At 47.3% G+C, this 14,578-nt stretch overlaps 2 protein-coding genes across 3 annotated transcripts in view; one reads left to right on the forward strand and one right to left on the reverse strand.

The window, feature by feature from the left end:
- The window catches only part of LOC141051007 (uncharacterized), an 850,460-nt gene that overhangs the window by 665,439 nt on the left and 170,443 nt on the right, over positions 1–14,578 (reverse strand). The gene's annotated exons all lie outside the window — the stretch shown is intronic.
- LOC141051012 (uncharacterized) overlaps positions 1–14,578 on the forward strand; it is an 80,242-nt gene that overhangs the window by 33,940 nt on the left and 31,724 nt on the right. For both annotated transcript variants that reach the window (XM_073547790.1, XM_073547791.1), the window contains 5 exons: positions 1,781–1,905; positions 4,378–4,512; positions 4,642–4,821; positions 4,905–5,028; positions 5,112–5,249. In XM_073547790.1, the coding sequence (XP_073403891.1) occupies positions 1,781–1,905; positions 4,378–4,512; positions 4,642–4,821; positions 4,905–5,028; positions 5,112–5,249 (702 nt within the window). The remainder of the gene's footprint in view (positions 1–1,780; positions 1,906–4,377; positions 4,513–4,641; positions 4,822–4,904; positions 5,029–5,111; positions 5,250–14,578) is intronic.

The following is a 14,578-nucleotide window of genomic DNA, read 5'->3' on the forward strand; positions in this document are numbered from 1 at the left end:
GATCCAGGAGGAAGGAGCTCGGGTGATGCTGGTCATACCTTTTTGGCCCAGGCGGAGTTGGTTTTCCCTCCTCAGAAAGATGGCTCAGAGGGGGCCACTCCACCTACCAACAATACCAGACTTGCTCTCCAAAGGTCCAGTGTTACACCCAGACCCAGGAAGCCTGCAACTGGCAGCATGGATCCTGAGAGGGACATCCTAAAGTCCAATGGCCTCTCGGACCAGGTGATCTCCACATTGCAGGCCAGCCGAAAACCGGAGACAAGAGCGATATATTGTAAAATCTGGAAGAGATTCTGTACAGAAAGTGGTAGTGCCCCTCTAGACCTATCTCGGCCTGATATCCCTCGGATCCTGGACTTCCTACAGGCCGGATTCGATAAGGGCCTGACCCTGAGCACACTCAAAGTCCAGATAGCGGCCTTGAGTACCTTCTTTAATTTCTCCCTATCCTCCTTGGATAGCGCGATTTACTAAAGCCACCCAGAGGCTAAGACCCACATTGAGGAAAACTGTCCCCCCATGGGACCTAAATCTGGTACTCAACGCGCTGTGTAGGCCCCCTTATGAGCCAATTTCAGAAATAGACATTTCAAAGCTCTCACAAAAAACTGCTTTTTTGGTAGCTATCACCTCAGCTAAACGTTTAGGTGAGATCCAGGCCCTCTCAATCCAGAATCCCTACATTCAGATCTTCGAGGACCACAGAACGCTCAAACTAGATCCAAGGTTTCTCCCTAAGGTAGTATCGCCGCAGAATCTAAACCAAGAAATAATCCTGCCCTCGTTTTGTCCAGCCCCAAAGAATGATAAAGAAAAATTGTTTCATTCTTTGGATGTTAGACGCACGGTCGCCCGTTACCTGGAAGTCACCCGGGACTGGCGACAGGACACAAAACTATTTGTCCAGTACGGCGGCAAAAATAAAGGTAGAAGTGCGGCTACACAGACTCTAGCGAGGTGGATAACAACAATAATCTCCTCGGCGTACGAGGCAGAGGGCTTGCCGGTACCTGAAGGGCTTAGGGCTCATTCCACCAGAGCGATAGCGACTTCATGGGCAGAGAGGGCGGGTGCCTCAGTAGAACAGATATGCAGGGCCGCCACCTGGTCTACACCAAATACTTTCTGTAGACACTATAAGTTGGACACTCTATCAGCTATCCAGGCGACCTTCGGTCACAGAGTTCTACAAGCAGTAATCCCACCCTAAGCGAATTCCTACTTTGGTATTCCCTATGGTGCTGTCAGGATAGGACGTCCTGGAAAACGGAGATTAGACCTACCGGTAATGTTATTTCCAGGAGTCCATCCTGACAGCACTGGTAGTTCCCTCCCTATGATTTGTATTGGTATCATTATGCTTGTACTAAATCTAAATAAAATTTAATTGCATCATACTGGTGTGGTACTTGGAAAAATCACTGGAGTGTGGTGTGGGAGGGGACCTTTTAACCTCTCGTGCATTTCCTGTCCCTGGAAGGATGAAAGGACAACCCCATGGTGCTGTCAGGATGGACTCCTGGAAATAACATTACCGGTAGGTCTAATCTCCGTTTTTTGCTTGAACTTTTCTGATGCTGGACTGATATCCTCAAAGAGTCATCAGACAACAACATTTTCCCACTTAGTTGTGGATACGAATTCATCGTTCTGCTGATTAACCCTGGTCCAAATGGTTGGCCTTCCATTGATTAGAAATTTTTCACCTATCCTTTGGATAGATGATACATTATTATATTTGGACATATTTTTTTAATACAGGTTATATTTTTGGCAGATGACTGTTCCAGGAGATTACAAGGACATCGGATATCTTCAGATTTCAAAGCAGAAGATGGCGGCATAACACAACATAGATATGAACAGCAAAGCAAAGATCCATCGTCTGAACATTATAAACAGGTCCTATCAATGGCTGTTAAGCAAACTAAAAATCACAAAATTGGTGATAGAGCACAACCAGCTCGCCCCCTATTAAGAAACCTTAATCCTGCTCAGAAAGCAGGAATTGTTTTAACTAGAAATCAGTTCTTGTTACAGTTTAGAGAACTCAAACAGGGGACAAGACATAATCATGCCCAGAATGTTAGAATCCTTTCATCAATAAGACCACTTGTCACTGTTTCACCATTGACTGTGGCCGAGGGATGCTGTGAGGGACAGATCTTGAGTGTGCTGGACTGTCAGTTTTGTCCGTGATCCATTCTGAGCCTGTGGCGTGCTGAGTTGTCAGCATTTTGATTGACAGTCCCTTGGCTCAATCTTGTCTAGTCTGCAGGTGTTTCCCCAGGTACCTCCCATCCTTAATCATTTGCAAGGTATTTAGCTGGCTAGCTGTTAGTAGTCCGTGTCAGTGGTAGCTTTGCTTAACTTAGGTGCGTTTTCTTAGCCCTGTGTCTCTTTCCTCTGCCCTTGTTGCTGTTAACTGACCACTAGAGTTGAGCGACTTTGGTCGGATCGGGTTTCATGAAACAAAATTTGTTTCAGATGAAACTGATCCGACTAGGGCAAAAAAAGTCGGATTCTCGTCCGAAACCCGACCTCAATGCAAGTCAATGGGGATTAAAAGTTGGCATTGAGTGGATGAATGTCATCCGCTCAATGCCGACTTTTATTTCCCATTGACTTGCATTGGGGTCGGGTTTCGGACGAGAATCCGACTTTTTTTGCCCTAGTCGGATCAGTTTCATCTGAAACAAATTTTGTTTCATGAAACCCGATCCGACCAAAGTCGCTCAACTCTACTGACCACGCCTTTGTCTTACTCCAGTGTACTTCGAGTCCTCCTAGTATTTGACCTCAGACCTCCTGACTATCCTTTTCTCACTGCTTGTCAGTGAGTAGTGACTCAGCGTCACACTGCTTTTGTTCTCCATCAGAAAATTCAGATTGGGTACCAGCCATTTTCTTGTTCACATTGTGGAAATAGTTGTAAACTGAATTCACATGTTGTTAGACATCAGAGAAGTCACACGGGGGGAGAAACCATTTATATATTCGAAATAAGAAAAAATTCAGTTTTAAAGGGAATCTGTTCCTGGGTTTTTGCTACTTCATCTGAGAGCATTAAGTACATGATGTAGGAAAAGAGATTCCATCGAAGTATCAGTTACTGGGTGCAGCAGTTGTGACACAGAGATTTTAGATGTAGCATCTAGCTGAGCTCAGAAAGCTAAAACCCCCCCTACACTACAGCTTTCTGTGTTTATTGTCTGTTGACAGAAGCTGCTTATCAGAGTGAGGAGGCATGGCCTGACCAGAGCTTGTATGCACTGTGGTCCTAGCAGTGATAATTTTCTGGTGATAAAACATTCATTGTATGAATAAAATAGCACACAGCATAATTTATTTATTTTACTCATTTATATAGCGCCATTAATTCCACAGCGCTTTACAGTTCTTTATTGACACTGTCCCCGGTGGGGTTCACAATCTAGATTCCCTATCAGTATGTCTTTTGGAATGTGGGAGGAAACCCACACAAACACGGGGGAACATACAAACTCCTTGCAGATGTCGTCCTTGGTGGGATTTGAACCCAGTACACCAGCACTGCAAGGCTGCAGTGCTAACTACTGAGCCACCTTGCCGCACCGAGCTGCTGACTGAAGAGGTGACACTGCTGGAACATTATACAATTATAATAAGCGACATATCCCTGAAATCTGTGTTTCAGCTGCTACATCTTGCTGTCCTCAGATTGCACAGCAAAAACCTGCTCCCTTTAAGGCCAATCGTATTGCACATCAGAGAATTTATACAGGGTTTGAGTTAGTTTAAATTTCAGAATATGTGAAATATAATAACATTAATTCAAATATCCCATAACAGAGAATTAAAACAAGTCATTTTCATGTTCAGTATATGGGAAGCATTATAGCACTAAATCAGATTTTGTTATATATCAGAGATCTCCCTCAGAGGGGAGAAGCCAATTTCATGTTCAGTAGGTGGAAAGCGCTTTACAAAGAAGACAACTGGGTACACATCAGAGAATTCACATAGGAGAAGCCATTATCATGCTGAGGATGTGACTGTTTAGGTCTCCTGAAAAGTCTGATACTGCAGTACGTTATTCAATATGTTGTTGGTTACCTCTGGCTTCCCTTAGCCAGATAGGTTGCAGTTGTTTATACATTAGAAGGCTGTGATTATATTATGGAAGTCAAAACATGTTCGGTTGACCCCTAGGGAACTCGCAATGTTCTACCGATGTTTTCCAGGCAATTTGAGACTTCTTAATGAGGGAAATGTATTCATTGCAAATCAAAAATTGTGGGTAAAATTCTCCTAATGTTACTGGTAGTAAACATCTACATGTAATATCTCCTCATATGTTACCAGTAATTCTTTATATTTTACATTGACATTCAGGTCCTTACAATATCAGATCCTCTCAGTGGAGATCTTCTATATAAGAGAATTCTCCTGATGGATAGGACCAGGGAGAAGATGGCGGAGAGGATATTGCACCTCACCCTAGAGATCCTCTTCCGGCTTACTGGAGAGGTGAGAGATTCTAATGACGTCACATTACATCATTCTTATCTATGGGAATAACAGATGGACAGAACTGGAGAGGTGAGGACTCTGGAAATGTCTGTAGTGAGATTTATTAATGTGTCTCTCCATAACCAGGATTACACAGTAGTGAAGAAGACCTCTAGTGAGCGCTGTCAGGACCCTGTGTCTGAGGGATGGGGAAGACCCCTGAGCCCAATCACGGGGCCTCCACCTCACCCCCTGATACATGAGGACATCAATGACCAGAAGACCCTAGAACTCTCCTACAAGATGATTGAGCTGCTGACTGGAGAGGTGACACTGCAGGGAATGCTGGGACATTATATAGTAATGCTATGGAGGGATCGGGGGGATGACGGTATCATTGTGTGTGTCAGGTTCCTATAAGGTGTCAGGATGTCACTGTCTATTTCTCCATGGAGGAGTGGGAGTATTTAGAAGGACACAAAGATCTGTACAAGGACGTCATGATGGAGGTTCCCCAGCCCCTCACATCATCAGGTAATAGACAGGACTAACTACACACGGCCTATAATTATCTGTGTGTAAAGAATGAATTCAGTCCCTGTATGTGTTTCCTCCAGTTGTATCCAGTAAGAGGACAACACCAGAGAGATGTCCCCGTCCTCTTCTTCCACAGGACTGTAAGCAAGAAAATCCCAACGTTCATGTGATAAGTAATGTGCAGTGTAAAGAGGAAATTCCTGCAGATGAAGACTCAGGTGAGTAGTAACCACTAAAGGTAGAGAAGTTACAGATTCTACTTCCAAATACAAGCTATTTCGTGTCGATAGATAGCTGGGTTTCAGACATCCTAATTTTGAAATTGGGGAGTGATTTAATCTATTAGTGTTCTGCTGAAGCCATTTCATCAGGTGAATGAACAGGAGCAACCTTTAAAATAAGAAAAAGGACAAAGTTTGTCCAAGCTTGCTGCCTTTCTTCTGGTATAAAGAATGTGTAGATTTTAGGAAAATATAATTTGTTTTTAGTTCACCATTAATTCCATGGTTCTGTACAGTACATGTGAAAAGGGTTTATATACAACATACAAGTATAAATTACAATGAACAAACTAACAATGAAGGACTTGTACAAAAATGAGTGTCCTGCCCTTGCGGGCTTACAGTTTACAGTATAATGGGGAAGGAAACTGTAGGTTAGCAGTTTGCAGCAGCTTTGTTGGTGGTGAGGTCAAAGTGAGGTCATTGCAGTCTGTAACTTTCTTGAAGAGATGGGTTTTCAAGTTCCATCTGAACGTTCTGAATTTGGTAGATAACAGAACGTGTTGGGGTACAGAATTCCATAGGATGGGGGTACTTGAGAGATGTCTTGGAGGCAATTAGGTGAGTAACTTACAAGTGCGGAGAAGAGAAACAGGTCTTGGGAGTTCCGGAGATTGTGTGGGAATATATCAAGAGACTAGTTCAGAGCTACATGGCGGAGACAAATTATGGATGGTGTCATGTACCCGCTTCTCCGCACGGGACTTGCGGTTGCACCTGCAAGGGTAATCTATCTCTTCTCAGTCCAGCATTCAACCTCTGTCCTATACTGCACTGGGAGCCTAAATCACAACCCAATACAGAGCACACACCCCGCTTCATACACGCTGCCACCACTCACCGAACACACAGGCGATGAATCCCGGAAGAACTACTACTACTGTCTGCCAATCATCAGGATCATACACTCTAAGGCTATGGATTCTTTTAGAGCATACAAGGTTCAAACGCATTAAAGATTTAAGCTTTAATAGAAAAGGTACAGTGCTTACAATAAAAGGATATAAAAATGTGGAAATAACAAGTGACATACAAATATGTAAAACAGTTCTAAAAACACAATAGAGAAACTTACAGAAATATCTAAACCTTGCAGTCTGCTCCCTGAGGGGGGGATGAATATGAAATAGATCACATAAGCTTAGCTTTCCCTCAGTCTGTGAACAACTTTCTTTGTGTATGGCATAATTTATAAATTTAACCTGGAGATCAGATTTCTAGACCAGCCGCTCATGTTAATATTCTAATTCCTGGTTTGTGCCTGGATCATGGCTACTTTACCAATGAAGACATTATTTTCCTCTGAACACTCGTTGCGTAACCTTTCTTTCTCATAGTAAATATACAGTGTCAGGTTGCAATTTGGTATCTCCCTTCACAGGCATCAGAAGGTGAGAAATGCCTTCAATTCTGTGTTCTCTCAGGAAGGCACCCTGGGGTCTAAATTGTCTTTTCTCAGGATAACATATGCTTTCACTTTTGTGAGATCTGCCACCTAAGGACAGATGCTAGTTATCTGCTGGCCGCACATCACCTACAAATACATATTTCCACTACAGATGGCCTTGTATGTCAATGTTAGTAGTTTAAACCAGAATCGTTGGGAAATTGAAAACCAATGAAGGGATTTGTAGACCTGAGAAATGGAGGAGTAGCGAGTAGGCCAGGTGGATTAATCAGGTAGCAGAGTTAAGAATGGACAGGAGAGGTGTGAGAATGCTAGCAGAGAGATTACAGAGGAGGTTGTTGCAGTAGTCCATGCAGGAGATTATGAGGGAATGCACTAACATTTTATTGGATTCAGGGTTGAGTAAAGGACAGAGTCTGGAAATATTTTTAAGTTTGAGGCGACAAGAGGTGGTAAGAACTTGGATGTGTGGTTTGAAAAACAGGTCACTCTGAAGGGTTACACTGAGGTAGCAGACTTACGGTACATGTGAGAGCGTGATTTCAATTATTGTGATAGAGAGCCTTAGGAAGCATGATGACAAGAAGGATGATATGACTTGTAAGGTGCGCAGGGTGGTAGTCATGGGTTAGGGTCTGCTGCGTTCTCACACCTTGGCACCCCACAAGTAAATAATGTCCTGTTTCCCGTAGGGTGTGTGTATGCTATAACACTCACGGTTTGGCTTGAAGCTGACTCCTCGATTCCAGATCCAAAAATATTCGCACAACAGGAGACACCTGATCCTTTTCAACAAATTATCTGTGATGACACCGGTGGTGTCACTAGCGCTGCCTAGGGGGCGCTATCAGGGGGCACGTGCATGATCACAGGGAGTGCTGGAACAAGGCATGCTGTGCACAAGGACCTGAGACTAAGCAGTGAGCAGTGCACAGGACCTGGCACTGAGCAGTCACGTGACGAGGGGGCGGAGCCACCGTGTGAGTGCAGGGAAGGCAACTAAATGCCCAGAGTGCAAGCCAAAGATAGTACACGTGGTCAAGGAAAGCCGAGGGTCAAGCCAGACGAAAGCGTAGTGCCTAGGGAAAAGACAAAGAGTAAACGGAGACAAGCCAAGGGGGTCAGATAACCAGGAGAGAAATGGCAGTACAAAGCAGGATACAGAGGCGAGAGACAGAGGACACACCGGGTCATACTCAGCAAGGCACATAAGCACAGAGGCACAACAGTTACGGAAGTAACCTGGGTCAGCAACCACTAGCCGAGTACAGTATAGGGAAGTATCACCGACACCAGACTCAGGAACTGCGAGCATTAAATAGCCGCCCCAGAACCAAAGAGAGGCGAATTAAAGTTGACCCTGACCAGGATGGAAGTGGAACCATCCTTTCCAGGCTCATGACAGTACCCCCCTCTCAATGGGGGCCATCGGACCCCCAGGTTTCCCAGGAAACCTAGCGTGAAAGGCGCGCACCAGACGGTCAGCATGATGAACCGATTGGGCAAGAACCCAGGATCGATCCTCAGGACCATACCCCTTCCAGTGCACAAAATACTGGAAGGAATGACGGACCAACCGGGAATCCACAATGCGCTCAACCTCATACTCCTCCTGACTATACACAAATACCGGCAGAGGGGGACCCAATGATGCTTCTTCCACAGCCCACAATGGTTTCAGCAGGGCCCTGTTGAATACATTGGGGATCTTAAAAGGTGCTGGAAAGCGCAAATGAAACGCTAATGGGTTAATCACCTCCGTGATCTCATAAGGGTCAATAAATTTAGGACCCAATTTTGCTGGAGGTACCTTAAGCTTATTGTTTCTGGTCGTCAGCCACACATTATCACCAACCCGAAGGGTGGGTCACAAAGTTCGTCTATTGTCCGCAAAAAAGCTTAAACTTCCTCTAAGCCTCCCCAATATTCTTCTGGACCTCCCGCCATAATTTCCTCAACTGCTGTACGGCAATATCAGCCTCAGGGCAACTGGAGTCAAGACGAGAAAACTCCCCAAAGTGTGGCGTAAACCCGTAATTACAATAGAAAGGGGAGGTACCTGTAGAGTGGTTAACGCGGTTGTTGAATGCAAATTCTGCTAACGGCAAAGCATCGGACCAGTCCTCTTGACTGGAGGTGGCCAGACAGCGCAAAATCTTTTCTAAGTTCTGATTGGTCCATTCGGTCTGACCATTGGTCTCCGAATGGTATGCCAACGTAAAGGACAACTCAACCCCCAACCTCTTACAACACGCCCTCCAAAACTTGGACACAAACTGCACACCACGATCAGACACAACATTCAAGGGCACACCATGCAAACGAACCACATGTTGAACGAACAACCTAGACAAGTTCTCGGCAGAAGTTAGTGCTGCTAAGGGTAGAAAGTGTGCTTGCTTCGAAAACCTGTCCACCACTACCCAGATGAAAGTATTAGGCTACTTTCACACTTCCTTTTTTTTTTTGCAGCGCGTTTTTCCCGCAAAAAAACGCATGGAAAAAACGCATACAAACGCATACAAATGCGTTTTTTTCAAGCATTTTTATGCGCATGCATGAAAAAAACGCAGCATTTTTACGCGTTTGTATGTGTTTTTAGTGCGTTTTTACCGCGTTTGCGGTTTTTTCCAACATTAGTTGGCCTCACCAAAAAAATCAAGATAGGGTTAGGATTAACACTAACCCAAACCATGACTTTACTAACCCTAACCCTTAACCAAACCATACTAACCCTTAACCAAACAATACTAACCCTAACCCCTAACTAACCCTAACCCTTAACCAAACCATACTAACCCTAGCCCAAACCCTAACCCTAAACCCCCTTAACTAACCCTAACTCTAACCCAAACCCCTAATTTCCATTGTCTAACCAATGCTCAACAAAAAACGCATGCGCAAAAAAACGCATACATGAGCATGCCAATGCGCATGTGCGCACCCATAGACTTACAATGGGTGTCTTGCTGTAAAAAACCGCATTGCGCGTGCATGCGTTTTTTTGAGGCAAGTCGGACGCCCAAAAAATGCAACAGGATGCATTTTGTGCGCCCGAGCGCACACCACAAAAAACGCATACAAACGCATGTGTATGCGCACATAAGCGCATCCCATGCAAAATATATGGGAAAAAAAGCGCATGCGTCTTTTAGCGCTAAAATACAGCGCAAAAAAACGCAAGTGTGAAACCAGCCTTACCCTTGGAGCGAGGACGATTGCTGATAAAATCCATGGACAAATGTGTCCATGGTCTATCAGGAACTGGTAAAGGCACCAATGGCCGGTTATGAGAGCTCTTAGCGTGGGTGCAAACTTCACAAGCAGATACAAATTTCCTCACATCAGAATTAAGCGAGGCCCACCAAAACATCCTCGCGATGGCCCCACGAGTGGCCGAAATCCCCGGATGTCCACTCAGCGCCGTATCATTGAACTCCTGAAGGATTCTGAGTCCATTGTGATTAAGAACAAACAATTTTCCCACCGGCTTGGACGGAGGAGCCTGAGACTGGGCTTCCCTAATCTCCCGTTCCAAACCTGCAGACACATCAGCCACCACCACCTCAGGTTGAAGGATGGAGGCTCGTGAGGAGAAACTGGATCCAGACTGCGGGACATGGCATTGGCCTTCACATTTTTAGATCCCGGACGAAAGGTGATCGAGAACTGGAATCGGGGAAAAAAAAAGTGACCATCTAGCTTGCCTAGGGGTCAACCTTTTAGCAGACTCAATATACAGTAGGTTCTTGTGATCAGTAACTACAGTAATGGGATGAACTGCGCCCTCCAAAAAATGCCTCCATTCATCAAAAGCCAACTTGATCGCAAGAAGTTCCCGATTACCACGTCATAATTTCTTTCCGCAGGGGAGAACTTGAAGAAGAAGGCGCATGGTTTCAGATTGGTCAAGGTGGCAGGCCCTTGAGACAATACAGCCCCAACCCCCACCTCCGAGGCGTCAACCTCCACTACAAAAGGTTCTGATGGATCAGGTTGAACCAGAACCAGGGTAGTCATAAAGCATTCTTTAAGAGTGAGAGTCGCTGCTGCCGCTGAGGCAGACCAATTGTTAACATCAGTCCCCTTCTGTGTCAAGTCGGTGAGGGGCTTGACCACCTGAGAGAACCCTTTAAGAAACCTCCGATAGTAATTGGCGAATCCCAAAAAGCGCTGAAGGCTTTTCAGGTCCCAGAGCTGAACCCAATCTACAATGGCCTGTACCTTTTTGGGATCCATACAAAACCCCTCACTGGAGACAGTGAACCCCTAGAAAGGCAGTTCTTTGGACAAAACAAAAAAACGAGCATTTCTCTAGCTTAGGCCTCTTTCACACTTCAGTCTTTTGACGTCAGTTGAAATCCGTCGTTTTTTTTAGAAAAAAACGGATCTGCCATTTTTTTTGGCGGAATCGTTTTTTTCCTAAAGCCTTACATTAGTGACGGATTGCGACGGATGGTCATCCGTTGCATCCGTTTTTTGACGGATCCGTCATAATTTTGGCGTCCGCAATGTTAGGACTGGCGGAACGCACCAAATTATAAAATAATAGTAGGTGCGTTCGCAGCCCGGGGTCCACCTTGCAGAGGTGGTACACTGCTGCTAGGTAATGGCGGAAGAATAGAGCGCCGTAAAAACAGTCACACGTGGGTTACGTCACCCAATGTGAACAGGAGCGGACTCTGTTAATTCACAGAGCCACACAGCCGCTGGACGTGGATGCCGGAGCCTGTTTAACTCACAGAGGATGGCCTAAGAACGCACAGCAAGCGGCCACAGAACTCTACCCCAAGGACACGGGGTTAGAGTCCTTCTAGGCCCACTGAGCGCGCAGCGTTGCTGCCACGAGCGCCGCTATAGATGCTGACTATGGTGTGTGGAGCATGGGGCAGTGAGGCGTGCCGAGTCACTGATGATGGCTAATGCCTGACTCGATTTCTGACCTACCTACGCCTAGCCTGGGCGCTAGCAGGCTAGGCTGCACAACACATGCATACCAAGGGTTGGGGTTTCATAATGAGTCAATCACCAGAGACATTCATACGTGCATACACCACTCACTCCTTATATTCTGAAAATACAGGCTATCCTAACGCATGGCCGAGCGGCCATGCCAACCTTTTATAGCCACGAGCGTCCGGGACCTTCCTGGCTTCTCGGATGGGCCAATCCGAACACGAGCAGGAATCTTGCTGCTGAGCAGCATGCATTGCCATAGCTGTGCCAGAGGTGGCAGCAGCAAGCAAACCCACGGAGCTGGTCTGGGCAGAGCGCCAGGACCGACGAGTTTGCTGAGCAACCTCCTCTGCGGCTGGAGAGGAATGGTAGACCGCCGAAAGTAAGGCTCGGGATTCCCACTGTGCAGCGACAGGAACCCGACGCCTAACAATACCTCCCCTCCTAGGGCCCCCTCCTCTCTGAGCCTCGCTCCACTCAAATTCCGCAATGAGAAGAGGAGCGTGGATGTTTTCCACCGGCTCCCAGGTCCGCGCCTCTGGACCATGACCCTTCCAATCCACCAAGTAAAATTTTTTGCCCCGCATCATCTTGCATCCCACGATGGCATTGACCTCAAACTCGTCTGATGACAGGTCTGATGTTCCGGCAGATGGCTCAGAAAGCCGGGACATGTGCACCGCCTTAAGGAGAGACACATGAAACGTGTCCGAGATAGCCAATTGTGGTGGAAGAGCCAGGCGGTAGACCACAGGGTTGATCTGCTCGAGGACCTTGAAAGGGCCAATATAGCGCGGTGCAAACTTAGCGGATTCCACCCGCAGCCTGATGTTTCGAGCGGAGAGCCACACTAAGTCGCCAGGGGCAAAGGTCAGAGCCGGGCGCCGGCGAGTGTCAGCGGAGGACCTCATTCTCTCCTTGGAGGCCCGGATAGCATCCTGCGTGCGATCCCAAATGTCACGTGCCTCCACCGCCCAGTTTGCCACCCTTGAGTCGGTGGATGGCGGCCATAATTTAAGAGGAATGGGGTCTGACCGGTGGAGTCGGCCACAGCGTTGTTCAAGGCGAACTCCGCCCACGGCAGCAAGGGTGCCCAATCATCCTGCCTGGCCGAGACAAAATGTCGCATATATGTCACCAGGGTCTTGTTGGCTCTCTCAACCAACCCGTTCGTCTCGGGATGATAGGCCGAGGAGAGATTTGGCTCTATGCTGAGCAGAGAACAGAGCTCTCTCCAGAGCCGAGACGCAAACTGAAGACCCCGGTCGCTGACAATCTTATCTGGCATGCCGTGCAGGCGGAAAACATGTTTAATAAACAATGCTGCCAGGCCCCGGGCCGAAGGTAGCCGAGAGAGTGGTACCAGATGCACCATCTTGGAGAAATGATCGGTGACCACCCAAATGACGGTGCTGCCACTGGTCTTGGGCAGACCCACCACAAAGTCCATACCGACCATCTTCCAGGGCCTGTCAGCAACCGGCAGAGAATAGAGTAACCCAGCGGGCCACTGCCGAGAGGGCCGATTCTGGGCGCAAGAGACGCACGCCCGTATATAGTCCCTGACGTCACGGGCCATATGCGGCCACCAGTACGTCCTCGCCAGAAGCTCAGAGGTCCGTTTGGTCCCAAAATGTCCACCCAGCTTGGACAAATGAGCCCAAGAGAGGACCTCCGGTCGCAGATGGGCAGGGACAAAAGTCTTGCCCGGAGATACAGACTCGAGGGCGACTGGAGCCACGGTCCTCAGGCTCTCAGACGGGACTATCAGCCGAGGCTCCTCCGATGACACCATGGAGCAGGAGAGAGCATCGGCCCGGACGTTCTTCTCCTCGGAGAGAAAATGCAGGGTGAAGTGGAATCGGGAGAAGAACAAGCACCATCTGGCCTGGCGAGAATTCAGCCGCTGGGCTGTTAGTAAATAGACCAAATTCTTGTGGTCGGTGAACACCTGGAAAGGGTGGCGAGCCCCCTCCAGGAGGTGTCTCCACTCTGAAAAGGCCAACTTCATTGCTAGAAACTCCCTGTCCCCGATGGAATAACTCCTCTCCGCCGGTGTGAAGGTCTTGGAGAAGAAGAAGCATGGGTGCTTCCGACCTTGCGAGTCCTTCTGGAACAGGACCTCTCCAGCACCGACGGAAGAGGCATCCACCTCCAGAATGAAGGGTTTATCCACATCGGGGAGATGTAGAATGGGAGCGCTAGCAAAATGGGATTTAATAGAGGAGAAGGCCTTGGAGACAGGTTCTGACCACAACTTGGGGTTTGCACCCTTCTTGGTGAGGGCTACCAAGGGCGCTACCAAAGTTAAGAAGGGGAATGAATTGTCGATAGTAATTTATGAACCCCTCAAAGCGGTGCAGCGCTTTATGAGAATGGGGTTCCTGCCAATCCATCACCGCCTGTAGCTTGGCAGGATCCATGGCCAAACCCTGGGCAGAGATGATATAGCCCAAGAAAGGCAAGGACTCCTGCTCAAACACACACACTTCTCCAACTTGGCATAGAGGGAGTTTGCCCGCAGGAGGTCGAAAACTTTGCAAACTTCTCTCCGGTGGGAGTCAATATCTGGAGAGTAAATGAGAATATCATCCAGATAGACTACTACCAAGGTGGTAAGCATATCCCGGAAGATATCGTTCACAAAGTCTTGGGAGACGGCTGGGGCATTACAGAGCCCGAAGGGCATCACCAGATATTCATAGTGCCCGTCTCTGGTGTTAAATGCAGTCTTCCATTCGTCCCCATCACGGATGCGAATCAGGTTGTAAGCCCCCCCGCAGATCAAGTTTGGTAAACACTCTCGCTCCCTGTAGCCTATCAAACAGCTCCGATATCAGGGGTAGAGGATACTTATTCTTAACGGTGATGGCGTTAAGACCCCTGTAATCGATCCAAGGAT

This window comes from Dendrobates tinctorius, unplaced genomic scaffold (assembly GCF_039654945.1).
Source record: "Dendrobates tinctorius isolate UK_male_01 unplaced genomic scaffold, ASM3965494v1 ptg000155l, whole genome shotgun sequence".
Classification (NCBI taxonomy): Eukaryota; Metazoa; Chordata; class Amphibia; order Anura; family Dendrobatidae; genus Dendrobates; species Dendrobates tinctorius.